The sequence below is a fragment of the Anguilla rostrata genome, unplaced genomic scaffold, assembly GCF_018555375.3.
Source record: "Anguilla rostrata isolate EN2019 unplaced genomic scaffold, ASM1855537v3 scaf0955, whole genome shotgun sequence".
NCBI classification, from domain to species: Eukaryota; Metazoa; Chordata; class Actinopteri; order Anguilliformes; family Anguillidae; genus Anguilla; species Anguilla rostrata.
Window position 1 is genome coordinate 24,762 of NW_026986318.1, and position 14,306 is coordinate 39,067.

Consider the following 14,306-nt stretch of genomic DNA (forward strand, 5'->3'; position numbering starts at 1 on the left):
GGCTCTGTCTCCAAGGCCGTTTGAGTCTATAAATAAAATTGTTGTCTCTCCAGACAGCGTTGCTGATTGCACTAGCCTCAGCTAAGTGAGTCAGTGACCTCCATGCGCTCTCAGTGCAACTCTCGTGCACAATATTCTCCCCTAAGATGCACAGGCTTTTTCTAAAGCTCAATCCAGCCTTTATGCCTAAAAGCTTCCTAGCTTTCACATGTGAGGTGTTGGAGCTTTCCGCTTTTCACCTACCACCTTTCTCCTCTGAAGAGCAGCATAGGCTGCATATGCTGTGTTCTCTGCACGTATATGACAAAGACTAAGGCTTTTAGAAAGAACGACCATCTCTTAGTCACCTGGACCCCTGCCTGCAAAGGAAAAGTATCTCTAAGCAGCGGCTGTCCCATTGGCTTGTGGAAGCTCTTGTTATGGCATATGATTCAAAGAGGATAACACCCCCCTTGGGGCTGAGGGCTCATTCAATGAGGGGCATGGCTGCATAGTGGGCCCTATTCATGGGGTCTCCTTACAGGATATTTATTCAGCCGCAGGCTTGGTTTCTCCAGATACTGTTGCTAGGTTCCACTGCCTGAGGCCGGTAGTCCATTCAGTTGTGGGGGTGAGCTCTGTGTGAGGCGCACACATCTCCCCTCATCTGCTATGGGTTTTAGCGCTTCACATTGTTTCTGGGTCCTGGCTATAGCTTTGGGCAGTAGAAGGTCTTCAGTACTTCCCTACTTGGATGTGCCAGACACCACCCTCCCCTCAGGGGAGAAGACACCATTTGCTGGCCTGACAGCATCTCAGCTGTGAGCGTAAGGCATTCTGGGAGCTGTCTATATCTCCCCATAGGTGTATCTCAAACACGAGATGATGAAAGAGAACTTTAGGTTACTGTTGTAACCCTGGTGGAGAGATCCACCAAGACTGCCCTGCTTGCCGCGCATGAGAAGTGAATATGAAGAGTAGTAGCACTGCAGTGTCCCATATGTTCTTCCAGGAGGGCAGTAGTCTCCTGTAGCACTGAATGTGCTACTGGCTGTCAGAACCATACTTGGTGAAATTGGATTACCGGATGTCGTTTCCCATACGTGGATCTCACTATTCTGTGTTTCGGAGAACCGGGGTAACGACAGTAACTTAAGTTTTGGGGTAACACCCTTACTGAGGTACTCACTGGGCATATTGTTAGTTTCACTAGCAGGATATGCAGCTCATGGGTCAGTCAAATGTTATTTAATAGAATAATACATAAGTCATGCCTTGTGATATTTATATAGTCTCGCTACCCAAATGGGGTAAATCTTAATTAGCTTAATCCCAGGTGTTGGTTTTAGATTCCTGGATGAGCATGACATTTACCTCCCAGGATTGAAGATCTTAATGTCAGAGAACACTTAGATGAATGCCTGGCAGCAGTAGCTAGTCTCTCTCTCCAGGATACAGGGTCAAGCTGCCCATCATTTCATATGAGCACACCTCAGTCAATAATCTTATGTGCAAACTCACATTCACACAAACATTTAGGTTACAGGCTCTGAAAATGAATGGAGTCAGGAAATTAGTCTTCCCTGTTACAAAATTCAAATCCTTACATTGCTATAATCAGTAATTCTATTTAGTTAATGTCACACAGTACAGAGCGCTACTCACCCTAGTCTCTGTAGTTTACAGTTTGGACTCCTCAGTCCAGCACAGAGCAGCTCCACTCCTGAATCTCCCAGGTTATTGTAGCTGAGGTCCAGATCTCTCAGGGGTGAGTTTGATGACTGGAGAGCTGAGGCCACAATATTACAAGACTTCTCTGTGAGGTTACAGCTGTTCAGTCTGCAAAGAAGAGTTAATATATTAAAGTAAAGAAGAATTATTGGCACTCTTCATTAAAATGAGCATAAATGATTGTTTAAAAGAAACATTTTAAAACAATGACTTTAATTTTCTGCTCAAACATTTGTAGAAACTGCTTACTTTCACTTTAATAAAACATAATTCTTATAAAAAAAATTTTTTTTGAGAAAATAATATTTTTCTCAAAAACATAGGGGTCAAAATTATTGGCACCCTGAAAGAATATTTAAAATAAAACCAAACAAAGTGGCATCTAATGAAATTTTATTTTAAAAAATGGATCTCAGTCCCCCAGAACTGTTTTCTGCCTTTCACCATTTCTGGTTTCACTGGGGTACAAATATGAGGTTGCACAATCCCTTTGTCATCCATCACTATGGGCTAAGGGATCAGCTGAGCCCCTGTGCTGAGGCCGTCTCAGGACCCCCTGGTGCTGCACACTGTTAAGGGATCAGCTGAGCCCCTGTGCTGAGGCCGTCTCAGGACCCCCTGGTGCTGCACACTGTTAAGGGATCAGCTGAGCCCCTGTGCTGAGGCCGTCTCAGGACCCCCTGGTGCTGCACACTGTTAAGGGATCAGCTGAGCCCCTGTGCTGAGGCCGTCTCAGGACCCCCTGGTGCTGCACACTGCTAAGGGATCAGTGGGCAGGGAGTGGGGGAGCCCCGATACTCCCAGGGAGAGTAGGGCAGCAGTGCAGTACTGTATGACAGAGGAACATCTACACATTGTGTTTATACATTAAAATACAGGAATAAGCAGTGAGCAGGCTGTACGGACCCAGCGGCAGTTTATATTGAGATTAAAGCTCAGACAGCAGTGTATTTAAAACTCCAGGAGTCACTGTCGGGCAAGCAACAATTAAGTAAAAATATGTTTATTTTCTGAATCCAGTGCTTCGGTCAATGCCCTTGTTAAAATGTTCAGCACTCTGAATACTGAACACAAGTGGTATTGCGTGCTAAAACCCCTCACTTAACCTACATATAAAATATATTTTACGTGATTTAATTTATTGTATTATTTATAAGTATTATTGAAAATGACAATTATGAATTCAATCATTGATAGGTCAGTCAACAGTAACCTGGTGGATTCAACTGACAAACCAAAACAAACTCTGTATCAGGTCTACTTCTAAGTTACAAAACAAAACAGAAGACATCAAACAAGATTCTAAATTTAGATTACCAGAAAAGAAAGACTGAAGAACCAGACCTTATCAAAGTATTCCCCTCTTCCAGTGCCACTTATAAATAATAGCTCAGGAGGTAAGACTGATTGTCTGGCAGTCGGAGGGTTGCCAGTTCAAACCCCGCCCTGGGCGTGTCGAAGTGTCCTTGAGCAAGACACCTAACCCCTAACTGCTCTGGCGAATGAGAGGCATCAATTGTAAAGCGCTTTGGATAAAAGCGCTATATAAATGCAGTCCATTTACCATTTACCATATATATTCAAAGACTTTGGGGGATTATTTTAAAACGTCACTAAATCAGTTTTTTTTTAGCTCAGGAAGCTCCCACTTTATATTAGGGTAAATACTGTATATTTATTTGGAGATTTTCATGTCAATTATTTGTGCTGTTATGTTTATTGGAAATGACACTCACTTATTCACTCACTTCTACACTAGCTTCTACACTGCTGCCACTTTTCTTGAAAAAGAGCTAAATCTTGTCTGCTTCACCCAAAAAATTTTAAGGGACATAAATTCACATAAAAAGACTATATCCACAATGCTAATTAATTTAGAGAACATAGATAATAAAGCCACAGATGAAAGGAACCTGCCAACATGGTAACATTTGTATTTTCAAACACAATGCATAGGAAGCAGCATGAGTACAGATGAGACTGTGCTGACATCACATAGCAGCATCTGCTCCATTGCCAATAAAAGCTCAGACTGAGCAGTAGTAACCTATTTTCCAAACTGCTCAGCCTCCTTGAAAGATCCATCATCACCACTAGCCTAAATACATATAACCTGTAACCACACCTACACACAATTAAATCTGCATATATTTCCATGAAGGAAAAATAGCCTATCACTATAAATCTCACCAAAGATAAACTACCTCTTGCACTATCAACCTCCTGACTGAGGACAGGGCTGGGGCTTTCTGTCGTTTTTTTTTTTTTTTTAAAGAATGACGAGATTTTCCTCTGCATCTTGACCTGGAGATATCAAACGGAATTCAGTGTTTTGCTAACTATAACCTGTGATAGTGGTGGTAAAAAATCAGCTCACTGCCATGAGATTCACACAGCTGTCCTTTACCAATATTAAATAGCATGCTATGCTATCACAAATCACGACTAGCTAGCGAGCCAGAAGGCTAAACAACCGGATTGAGGGATGGCTACTAACTTTAGCTGGTACTAACAAGCAAATCTTGCAAAGCAAACTATGCCTATATTTCTCAAATTCAATTAAGTGCATATAACTAACTGCATTTCATTTTCACACATTTGAAAAAGGGATTGATGCTCTACTAACCACTTCAGCAACACACCGTTAAGCTGTAGCCTACATCTCCTCCAGCATTGATGCGCAACAGAGTGTTGTCTGTGTGTGTACCTGCTGTTGCGAACCGATTTCATCCTGCAACTTTTGGAGAAACTAATACCATAGGGAAAGGGGGTGTGTGACTTTCTGTGGTATGATCTATGACATAATCAGAAGAATACATTTGACTCGTAATATAAAATGATCATATTATACATATTATAAAAAATAACAGTAATGAAATAAAATAAAAATATTAAAAATCCAGATATCAAAAATCTGGTGGGGCACGTGCCCCCCCAGCTTGAATGGGCATGACGCGTCTGCCTGCATGCATCCACGCACACACCCGCCCCCAAACACGTGACCTCCATGGCCAATATCAGCCTCAAAATGTGTGGCTGCTAGAGGTTGGGCACAGCTTTGTGGACCGTCAGATGGTACATGCACAAGTTAGACAGCAGTTCATGATAAACTTTTCCTTGAAGTTTTATGGTGTTACGTAAATTTTCCACCAAGTTTTGCCATGTTAGGTGAATCCGTGTAGATTTTATGCACCTTTTTGTGATAGGCCACTCCTGCTGCCATGCCCCCTTTTGCCAATTGGCATGAACAGTTGATGAGCTCTTCTTTGGCTCATGACCAACTTTTCCACAAAATCTTGTGCAAATCTGTGAATCCATTCGGGAGCTATGCACCTTTTTGTGATAGGCCACGCCCATCGCCACGCCCCCTCTTGGTCAATCAGCCTGAAAAGTTACTCAGCTCTATCTTTGGTCATGGCCAACCTCCATGCCAAATTTCAGCCTCCTGGGGCGAAAACTGTTGCCGCTACGTAACTGTATAAATAAACTTGTCCTCCATCAACTGGGGGAGTTGGTGGGCCAATTGAAAAATAATGAATAAATAAATAAATAAATAAATAAATAACATAAAAAAAAGAATTATAGCAGTGAAGACATATTGCAACACCCATGCAGCCAACAACACACATCATCTTTTAGCACTGAGAAGCTTAATTGTCATCACCATGAATGAGTGTTTATAGCAGGTAAGCCTACATTGAGGGACCTGAATCTTTTCTCTACTCACATATTTCACACTCCACATACTATTGGAATCCAAAGATAAAAAGTTCACAGGGATTAAAATGCTTTAGAATGAAAGTTGGGGCTTCAGGTGTGTGTTGTACTCCATGCAACATTTTCCTGTTTGGTGGGCATTCTTCATGTACTCCTGTTCAGATTCATGGGCAAATCAATCAGTCACATAATCATAAGAAATGCATTTTTGAATTAGAGAATAATTATTTTGATGGAGCATAAATTTTGTCAGCTATAGTTATAATCAGTTACAATAGTAAGAGCTTGGAAAAAAAAGAGCTCTCAATGCATTTTACAGCTCTCTAGCTAAGTAGCCTGGTATGCTGTTGGTAACGCTACCATCCTGAAGTTGACTCCTGATTCAAAATTTCTGGTCCACCTTAAATAGGTGCGTTTGAATAATCCCACTTCTAACCTTCCAAGGAGCCCAATACAGGCTAATATAAAAAATAGAATTTTTGGATTTGACTTCTCCTTAGAATTAAAACACTTGTTTATGACAGAAGGGATCCTTATGTACGTTGTACCCCATTTCTGTGAAATTTCACCGCAGCATTTTTGAATAATCGCACTTCAAAATTTCTATGTAATCCAATGGAGGCCAATTGAAAAAAGTGAAATTTGGTACTGGAATTTTTCCTCAGAATTACATAATTCAGAGAGGGATTATTTGAAATTTAAAGCGGTGGGGACCTAATCCAAGAAGGAACTGGACCGTTGAGGACCGGACCGAACTGGACATTCTGATTCGGGTCCGGGTCTGGGTCCGGAACTCGAAGGAGTTTAAGACTAGTCACCGCAGCTCTACATGTCCTCCAACCCCTAAAGCCTTTGTATTGCAATAACAAACTTGCCTGAGTAATAAATAGACCTACAGAATTAAAAGAAATTGTCTTAAACTAGCTGGTCAGCCCACTTACATCTGAGAAACGCTATAAGCTATGGGTAGCCAACTCTCTTATTTGCATGGTGTAAAAAACCATGAACAAAAGAAGCCATCAGTATATTATTTCCCAAAAAAGATCACACATCGCAGAGTGGGCTTGCCAGACTGTTCCCTAAATGTATGTAGGGGATTTAAACATTTATGGGGGAAGTTTTACAGTAAAGATGTATGGAAGTCAATGACAGAGGGGGATTTTAAATGAGATATGGGGTAATATTTGTGAGGAATCTGAATGGGAGTTGATTGAAGATTTTGAGGACTTATTTTTAGGAGTAACTGATTCAGGCATCTGGTAACACTGAAGCGGAGATGTAAACTAGGTTCAGTCTCAATTCAAGCAAAGAAAACACAGTCATTTCCTTTATTCAAATATAATATGTTAGGCTATAAGAACTCATCACCACTTTGTTGATAATTTGAGAGGTCAACATTGTTTTGACATTGGTGCAGCTAGCTTGATGAATAGTGTATGATGCAGGAAACTGGCACAATGCAGTTAGTCAACACAAATCCAAATATAGGCAAGGCAAGTAAGATCAACATCCCCGCTGCAGTTATGCAAGGCATGGCATTCAGTAGAATTACAGGTCATAAAATTAGGACAGGCACTGACTAAGAAGATAAAGAGTGCAAAACCTTTCAGCAAGGTGAAGATTATCTGAACTATGTTTAATTTTCTGAACCCAGCTGTTTTAACAGTTAACACCCTGGTTTGGCATCCGGCACTCTGAATACCGAACACAGTGCATCAACAGCTAAAACACTTCACTTATCCAACATGTAAAATATATTTATTGGATTTCATTTGGTAATTATTATCAAACATATCAAATCTAAAGACAAGGTTCAACTACCTTAAAACAATTAACAAAGGTTATAGACATGGACAGTCACACAAGGAATGATTGAATGAAGATACCAAACCACAGTGTGTTTGTCCCAAAGTAATCTAAGCATGTGCCAAGACCTACATTTAAAAACAAAAAGGCAGCAGAATATTTTTTTTAAAAACCAGAGATATAAATGTAGACACCAGACCTAGATGTTAGAATGCCAACTACAAAAAAGCCACATATTTTATCTAGTGGGAGGGGAGGGGGGAGGGGAATGGACACCCCCTCAGACATACACACACACACACACACACATGCAGACCCACACTCACGCACACAGACACAAACATTCACACCTCCAATGGCTACCCCCAAGTTTGTGCTCTCTTATCTCTAGGCTATCCTGGCCGACTGTTTTGAAGCTTCCAATGGCTCAGAACAGCCAAATGGTGAATTAGACTAACTGAAATGTAAAATCAGTTAGTACACACCCCACCCTGGGCATGTCGAAGTGTCCTTGAGCAAGACACCTAACCTCTAACTGCTCTGGCGAATGAGAGGCATCAATTGTAAAGCGCTTTGGATAAAAGCGCTATATAAATGCAGTCCATTTACCATTTACACACACACATAATTTGGCTAGCTGTTTTACAACTTGTTTGATCCACTATATCCAATATCTGCACGGATATCAGCATCAGCTCTTCTGTTGTTTGCAAATTATTTAGTCGTCAACCTCGTGCCACTTATTTGTGAGCCAGCTTTAAATGCTAATTGAGTGAATTGCACAGAAACATGCCCATATTGGGATGGCAGGTATGCCATCCCGCCAAGTTACGCCTTGACGGGGGCATGCCCCATACCTATACAGCACCGAGAGTTTGGCACTTTTCAGGGTTCCCCACAGAAATAACCACAACAGCCACAGACACTCAGGCCTTAAAAACATTAAATTCTGTACATTCTGACCCCATTTCAACAGACAGATTTCATAAACAACTTCACATGTCCACACAATAAAGCCCCAAACTAAGGGGATTTTGCGTTTTATCCTTCTTCTTCTTCTCTTTCTTCTTCTTCTCACTAATAATTGTCTACTACTTCTCAATTATTGTTTTGCACCATATCTACCCGCCGTTCACCGAACGTATACACTGAATTATGACGTACCGTCTGCACGTTCAGTTATTAACCGGCTACAATATTGCAAAGCCATATGGATTCAACGGGAGCTCTTCTGTGCTTACCGGCCTGTGTTCTTCTTTAAAACCACGGACAGGTTTGCTAATGATATTTCACGCATTGCATAGCTATGTCATGGTGCTGCACTAATAAAGTCACAGACTGCTAAACCTCCGGTTGAAGGATTGAATCCCACCTCGTCCTCAGGCAGATAATTTCCTCTTTTACACTAACGTTTTCTTACGCTTATATATGCTTTACCAAAACTCACTCACGGCCACCCATATGCATTTCATGACGGCAAATGTATTCCTTTTATTAAAAAGTTACACCAGTTCACCGCTGTGCCATTTCTACTAACTATATTTCTTCACTTGGCTACCGTACAAAACCTTCTTATCAGCAAACGCCACATTTCTACATTCATGGTACCTCGCCCTGTTCTCTATCTAGCCACATACAAACAATTGCTACGTATGTACGTTCTGCAACTCCCCATTAAAAAATCACATTTAAAATCATGATTCACTCATAATTATAACTACTAGTACTGAACATGAGAAAAATGCATCAGCACAATAGATTTCACACGTTACTTAACCCTCCACTTTAACATTAATGTGTTATAGCGACTGTTATATATACCGTTCGATAAGGAACATAAGCTCACTCATGGTCACTCCATTTACTTTGCACTATACTCCGTGATCATGTCAACCTTCACCTACATGCCCATTCTGCTAAAAACATATTGTTTCAATCATATTTCATCATTTCGTCCTAATTTCTCTCACACTGTTGTTATTTTCTCATATGCAAAGCCTGCTGGGACATATGCATCTGCTCCTATTCTCCACTATCAAGTTTTCCGGTTCTAGCTTAGCAAAACAGCGAAGAGGATTCCCACCTGCAGATAAGCCTATCAAAATGCCTTATAAACTTTACAAACACTAAAAGTGCATCTCCACGAAATAACAGACAACGGAGCAGGACAGAAGGGTACACAAGTTGCGACCTAGGGAGCTCTAATTCTACGGACTTGCCGATTCTTTTGTCAATCAAGGCTCATTGGATAGCCGTCAAATCCGTGAGTACATACACTGGCCATATTTCACCTGCGTTTCTGACCCGCTTACACTTATACGCCACCGCACCCTTTGTCACAGCCACTGTTTTACATATATAGCAAACTGAAACTGCTACACGGTACACGCTCATCAGACTGTACAAATTCACACAAGGATAGCCATAATCCACAACCCTTTCTTACAGGGTCACTTCGCATTTCTCACTCTCATAATAAAACGCTTTGCAAAAAGAAATGATATCTCATCAAAAACACGTTTTCAACGTACAAAAATGCCAAGTTACTCAAAAGTATTGATATCAAAATGACGCCAAGTTACGGTACTACAAACAATATAGGCTAACTTGCCTGACCGAAATTACATAAGATGTATTTCAAAGTAGTGCTACCCAATATTTCCTCAATTCTTTCAAGTCACTTGGCCCTGTGTTTTGTAATCTTACCATTTTACAATGTCATGCAAACTTTGTGTCAAATCAAAGAGTCAAATATTTCGAAATTGCCTCATGGAACACATTGAAATTCATGTACAAAACTGCTGCTGAGTAACTACAGGAAGCATATTTCTCCAGAAAACATGTTTATACTTGCTTCTGAACTGAATTTGAGTACATGTACAAGTTATTGTATATTTGTACATACATACATAGAGAACTTCTTTATCCCCATGGGGACATTTCCCTCGCAGCATGTTACATTCACATTTACGAACACACACTTATACTAAGAAACATACTAACATTCACGCAACAGAAAGGCTGGGCAGCGAAATACATAAGCCGCGTTTCCACCAAAAGTACCCGGAACTTTTAGTCCCGGAACTACTTTAGGAACTACTTTTCAAGGAACTAAAAGGTTCCTTCAGCCCATGGTTGTCTGCGTTTCCACCGCGGTCTAAAGTCCCGCGAAGATTAGGCAAATTAGCCCACTGACGTATGAAAAAGCGATGTTGTCGTCGGTCCATCTGTCCTATGATTTCTTCTGTAACCCCATATTACCACCAAAGTAGCCTACATTGTTTTCTAATAACCGGGACAGCCCGGAGGGGTTTATTCCACTTATATACAACGGGTTACCAACAATGACTATATATGGTTACTTTTGTATTTATTGATTTTTATCGATTTAATCACCTGGAATTGAAATATTCTTCTGCAGCCGTTTGGGCATATTTTACCATTGTCAAGCAAAACTGTCGTTGGTAGTTGAACTTGGACCATTGTTATGCAACAAAAAGTCAGATTGTAACTGTTTTATATATCCTCTCAAACACATTCATTATGTTTTTATGTGAACATTCACTTTCATGTCTTGACATCCAAGGTGACAGAATGCATTCACATTTCCAATATAACTGGCAACAACAGCAGAAAACATGCACATGTTGTAAAAAAATTGCTGTTTGATTACTTTCTCATTGTCAATTCCATATAGGCTAATCGCAAAATGACAAGAATAGAACGAAAACTCGGACTTGCGTGAAAATTTAAATTAGCAGTGTTACAGCCACCGTTTGCTTTCCTTCGAAGTTACTGCTAGCCGAGCAGCGAAGTGTGCCCTCCAGATGGGAACCATGCACCATAAATTAGTCCGTAGTCTTCCTGGTCTTTTTGTGGAATTAAAGAATGGCAGAGTAAAATTACGGCAGTCTGAAAAAGCTAAAGGGACGATTACTAGAATTAACCTGTTATTTTTCCCTGACAAAAAGTGCGGAAGGTGATTTCCAGTTTGCTTTTACTGTATCACCAATGTGAATTACGCAGAACTACCGTGTACCTCACATAACTGTATCAAACGTTTAGAGTCAATTACAACGGGCTAAGAAAGAAAATCCGGAAGAAAATATTCAGCAACCGAATTAATCCGTTTGAATGTTTTGGTACATAATATTCTGTCCCAGCACGAATGCTTAGCATTTTATAAAACAGAAGAGCACACGTTATAATTCCAAGACGTTGGCAGGCTATAACCAAAACTAGGCTACTGAGCCGCATAACATACAAGTTTGATTTGAAGTTATTATGAAAATAAATTGGTTTGCGGCTGCATATTTTTAAACATGGCGGTTGAAAATAAAACACTGCAAATAGTCGACCAATCAGAAATTTTCAGCGCTTGCGCCCCACCCCAAAGGTTCCGGTACTTTTGGAAAGTACTACCCCCCGAGCAGGAACTTTTTTAGGGGTAAAATAAAGCCCCCGGAACTAAATTTAGACCCTAGTTCCTGCGGTGGAAACGCACTGAGTTCCTCAAAAGGTTAATTGTGCATAGACCAGGGATAGAAGGAATGGGACTTAAACAACATTTGTTCTTAGTATTAAAACCTACAATTAGTAATGAATTATGCATAGACCAGGAAGAGAAGGGGAACCCCCCTCTTTCAAACACATGGCTGGGATTCAAACAATATTTGTTCATAATTTACTAAAACTTACAATTAAAAGCAAGGATTTTTTTTTTCTTCACAAACACAGCCATAACTAGAACTTCACCAAACTGAGTTTGTGAAGAAAAGGTGTAAAGTGCATTTACTAGTCCAAGTTAAGGACAAATGTTGATTGAAAAATTGGCTATAAAGTGATGACTTTTTAACAGGGATTTTGGTGGCCCTAAGCAAATGTGTTCGAACGGAGAGGGGGTGGGGGGGTGCTGTTGGATGCTGTCCAGTGGGAGGGGGGGGGGGTCACTTGGTAAGATCTTTCTTACATTACATTGCTATGAAATGTTCTGTTGCCATTCCATTTAAAATTTATACCCATAGTTCTGCGATAACGGATGAATAACGTGTTAGTTACCTTAGATAAACATTGGATCGTTTGGCCCCCCCTCGTGGTCGTGTGGCCCCCCTAGCGGTTGTGGCCCTAAACAACCGCATAGAGTGTTTATGCCACGGGCCAGCTCTGCTTTTGAAGCAAACATGAGCCTTTGGTCTTGTCTCAGCTTTGTCTTTCTTCTCAGCAGTGTGTCTTTGGCTTTAATCAGTTTTAATGTGGGAGAGACAAGCTGTGGTTTTGGTTTGTCTTTCATTCGTTTCTTTCATGATTATCTTTTACTTAATTTCCAGGACTGTCTAATTTTGTTTTTGTTCCTGTAGTTGAGCCTGTGTTATAAAATTTTATGTTTAATTGGGCCCTATTTTCTCAGTCAAGGCACAACTGTAAAACACTAACAGCGATGAAAGGCGCTGGTGAATTTGGGTATTTCAGTCCTTTCTTGACTCCAGGCACTACCGCAACTGTGGCACAGTTGTAAAAGAGGTTCAATAAGAATAAATGGTTCTGTGGGTGTGGTTGGGTTTGGTTTCATTATTGCCAATCAGATCACCCCATTTATTTCCCTTTAGGAAACACAGCCAAATGCTAGTGTCACCATAGCTGAAGAGCAAGCGTGTTGTGATCATCTCTACTGAAGGGAGGCGAGTTTTCTCTAGCATAACTAGAAGTCTGTACAACACTAAATTCCTAGGCCTTGCAGCAGGGCCCCTCCGTCTCCAGGCACCAGACCTCCCAAGGACAACAAGAAGTTAGAAATATTACAAGTATGTGTGTGTCTGTGTGTTTTTTCTCTCTGTCTCTTGTGTATTTCTAGAAGTCCAAACTGGTGAGCTTGGCCTTCCTCCTTATTCACCCCCTGCCATCCTGCCATGCTGCCCAGGACTCTGAAAGCAACCGATCGATAAAAACCAAACTATTTCTGATATAAAGCTTGTTTATGTAACACTGAAGACTAAGGTCACCGTGTGCTTATTCAGTATTCATGCTATATTACTAGACACAGCCAATCATTTATTTTGATAAATCTTACAATATGCATATGTATTAACCATGTACCAATCAGAATTGTGTATCTTATTGTTAAAACACTTTTTGCTTATAAGGTTTCGGATTCTTTCTGCGGAAATGCTGGTTATCCTAAGGGGAGAATTTTCTCTGCCCAACGTTATAAATAATTACAACCATTATGAGGACCTCTACAAATCAATGAAGATGAAACTGAATAGTTTAGATTCATTACTTTGTTAATATTTAAACAAAAACAGTTTATTTTTATTCATCTGTTCATATGCCAGTGCTAAGAGGTATAATAAACGGTTCTGTTGCCAAGAACAGTTCCGCAGGGAGAATATTCCCAGAGACAGCCTCCAGTCGGCCTCTCCATCCTGCTGCTGCTGCTACTGTTTCAGCTAGGCAGGCATCGCGCTTGTGCACCAGAGGACAGGAAAGAATCTAATTTGAATTTCTGTATTCAGTTTGAATTTACTATAGTTTTTTTTGCTACTTTGCTGTCAATTGTTGTTTCATACCACTATTTAAAATGAACAAAGAAAATTATCTACGTCAACTAAGTGTCATTCATTTCAGACATGCACTTGATAAGATGAATCAACACTCACTAGTGAAACGGCTCCACAGCCAACCAGTCCCTGCTCTCTCGACGACGCGCGCAGACTTCCCTGCGGCGTGCGTGCGCAGACCTTCCCTGCGGCGTGCGTGCGCAGACCTTCCCTGTGGCGTGCGTGCGCAGACTTCCCTGTGGCATGCGTGCGCAGACCTTCCTGCGGCGTGCGTGCGCAGACCTTCCCTGCGGCATGCGTGTGCAGACCTTCCCTGCGGTGTGCGTGCGCAGACTTCCCTGCGGCAACGACGCGCACAGACTTTCCTGCGGCGTGCGTGCGCAGACCTTCCTTGGACATTCGGTCATTTACAGTTTTTGTTTGTATAAAAAAAGAAAAGAAAAAAACAAAAGGACCAATGTACCTTTATAGTTTTTCTTCTTCTTTTTTTTTGTCTTATGGGTGGGGGTGTTACGT

The 14,306-nt window shown here is 41.0% G+C and overlaps 1 protein-coding gene across 4 annotated transcripts in view; it reads right to left on the reverse strand.

Moving 5' to 3' along the window:
- The window catches only part of LOC135246862 (NACHT, LRR and PYD domains-containing protein 3-like), a 48,654-nt gene that overhangs the window by 23,584 nt on the left and 10,764 nt on the right, over nucleotides 1-14,306 (reverse strand). For 2 of the 4 annotated variants that reach the window (XM_064320154.1, XM_064320153.1), the window contains exon 4: nucleotides 1,645-1,818. The exons of the other annotated variants lie outside the window; for them this stretch is intronic. In XM_064320154.1, coding sequence (XP_064176224.1) covers nucleotides 1,645-1,818 — 174 coding nt within the window. The remainder of the gene's footprint in view (nucleotides 1-1,644; nucleotides 1,819-14,306) is intronic. 4 annotated transcript variants of the gene reach the window in all.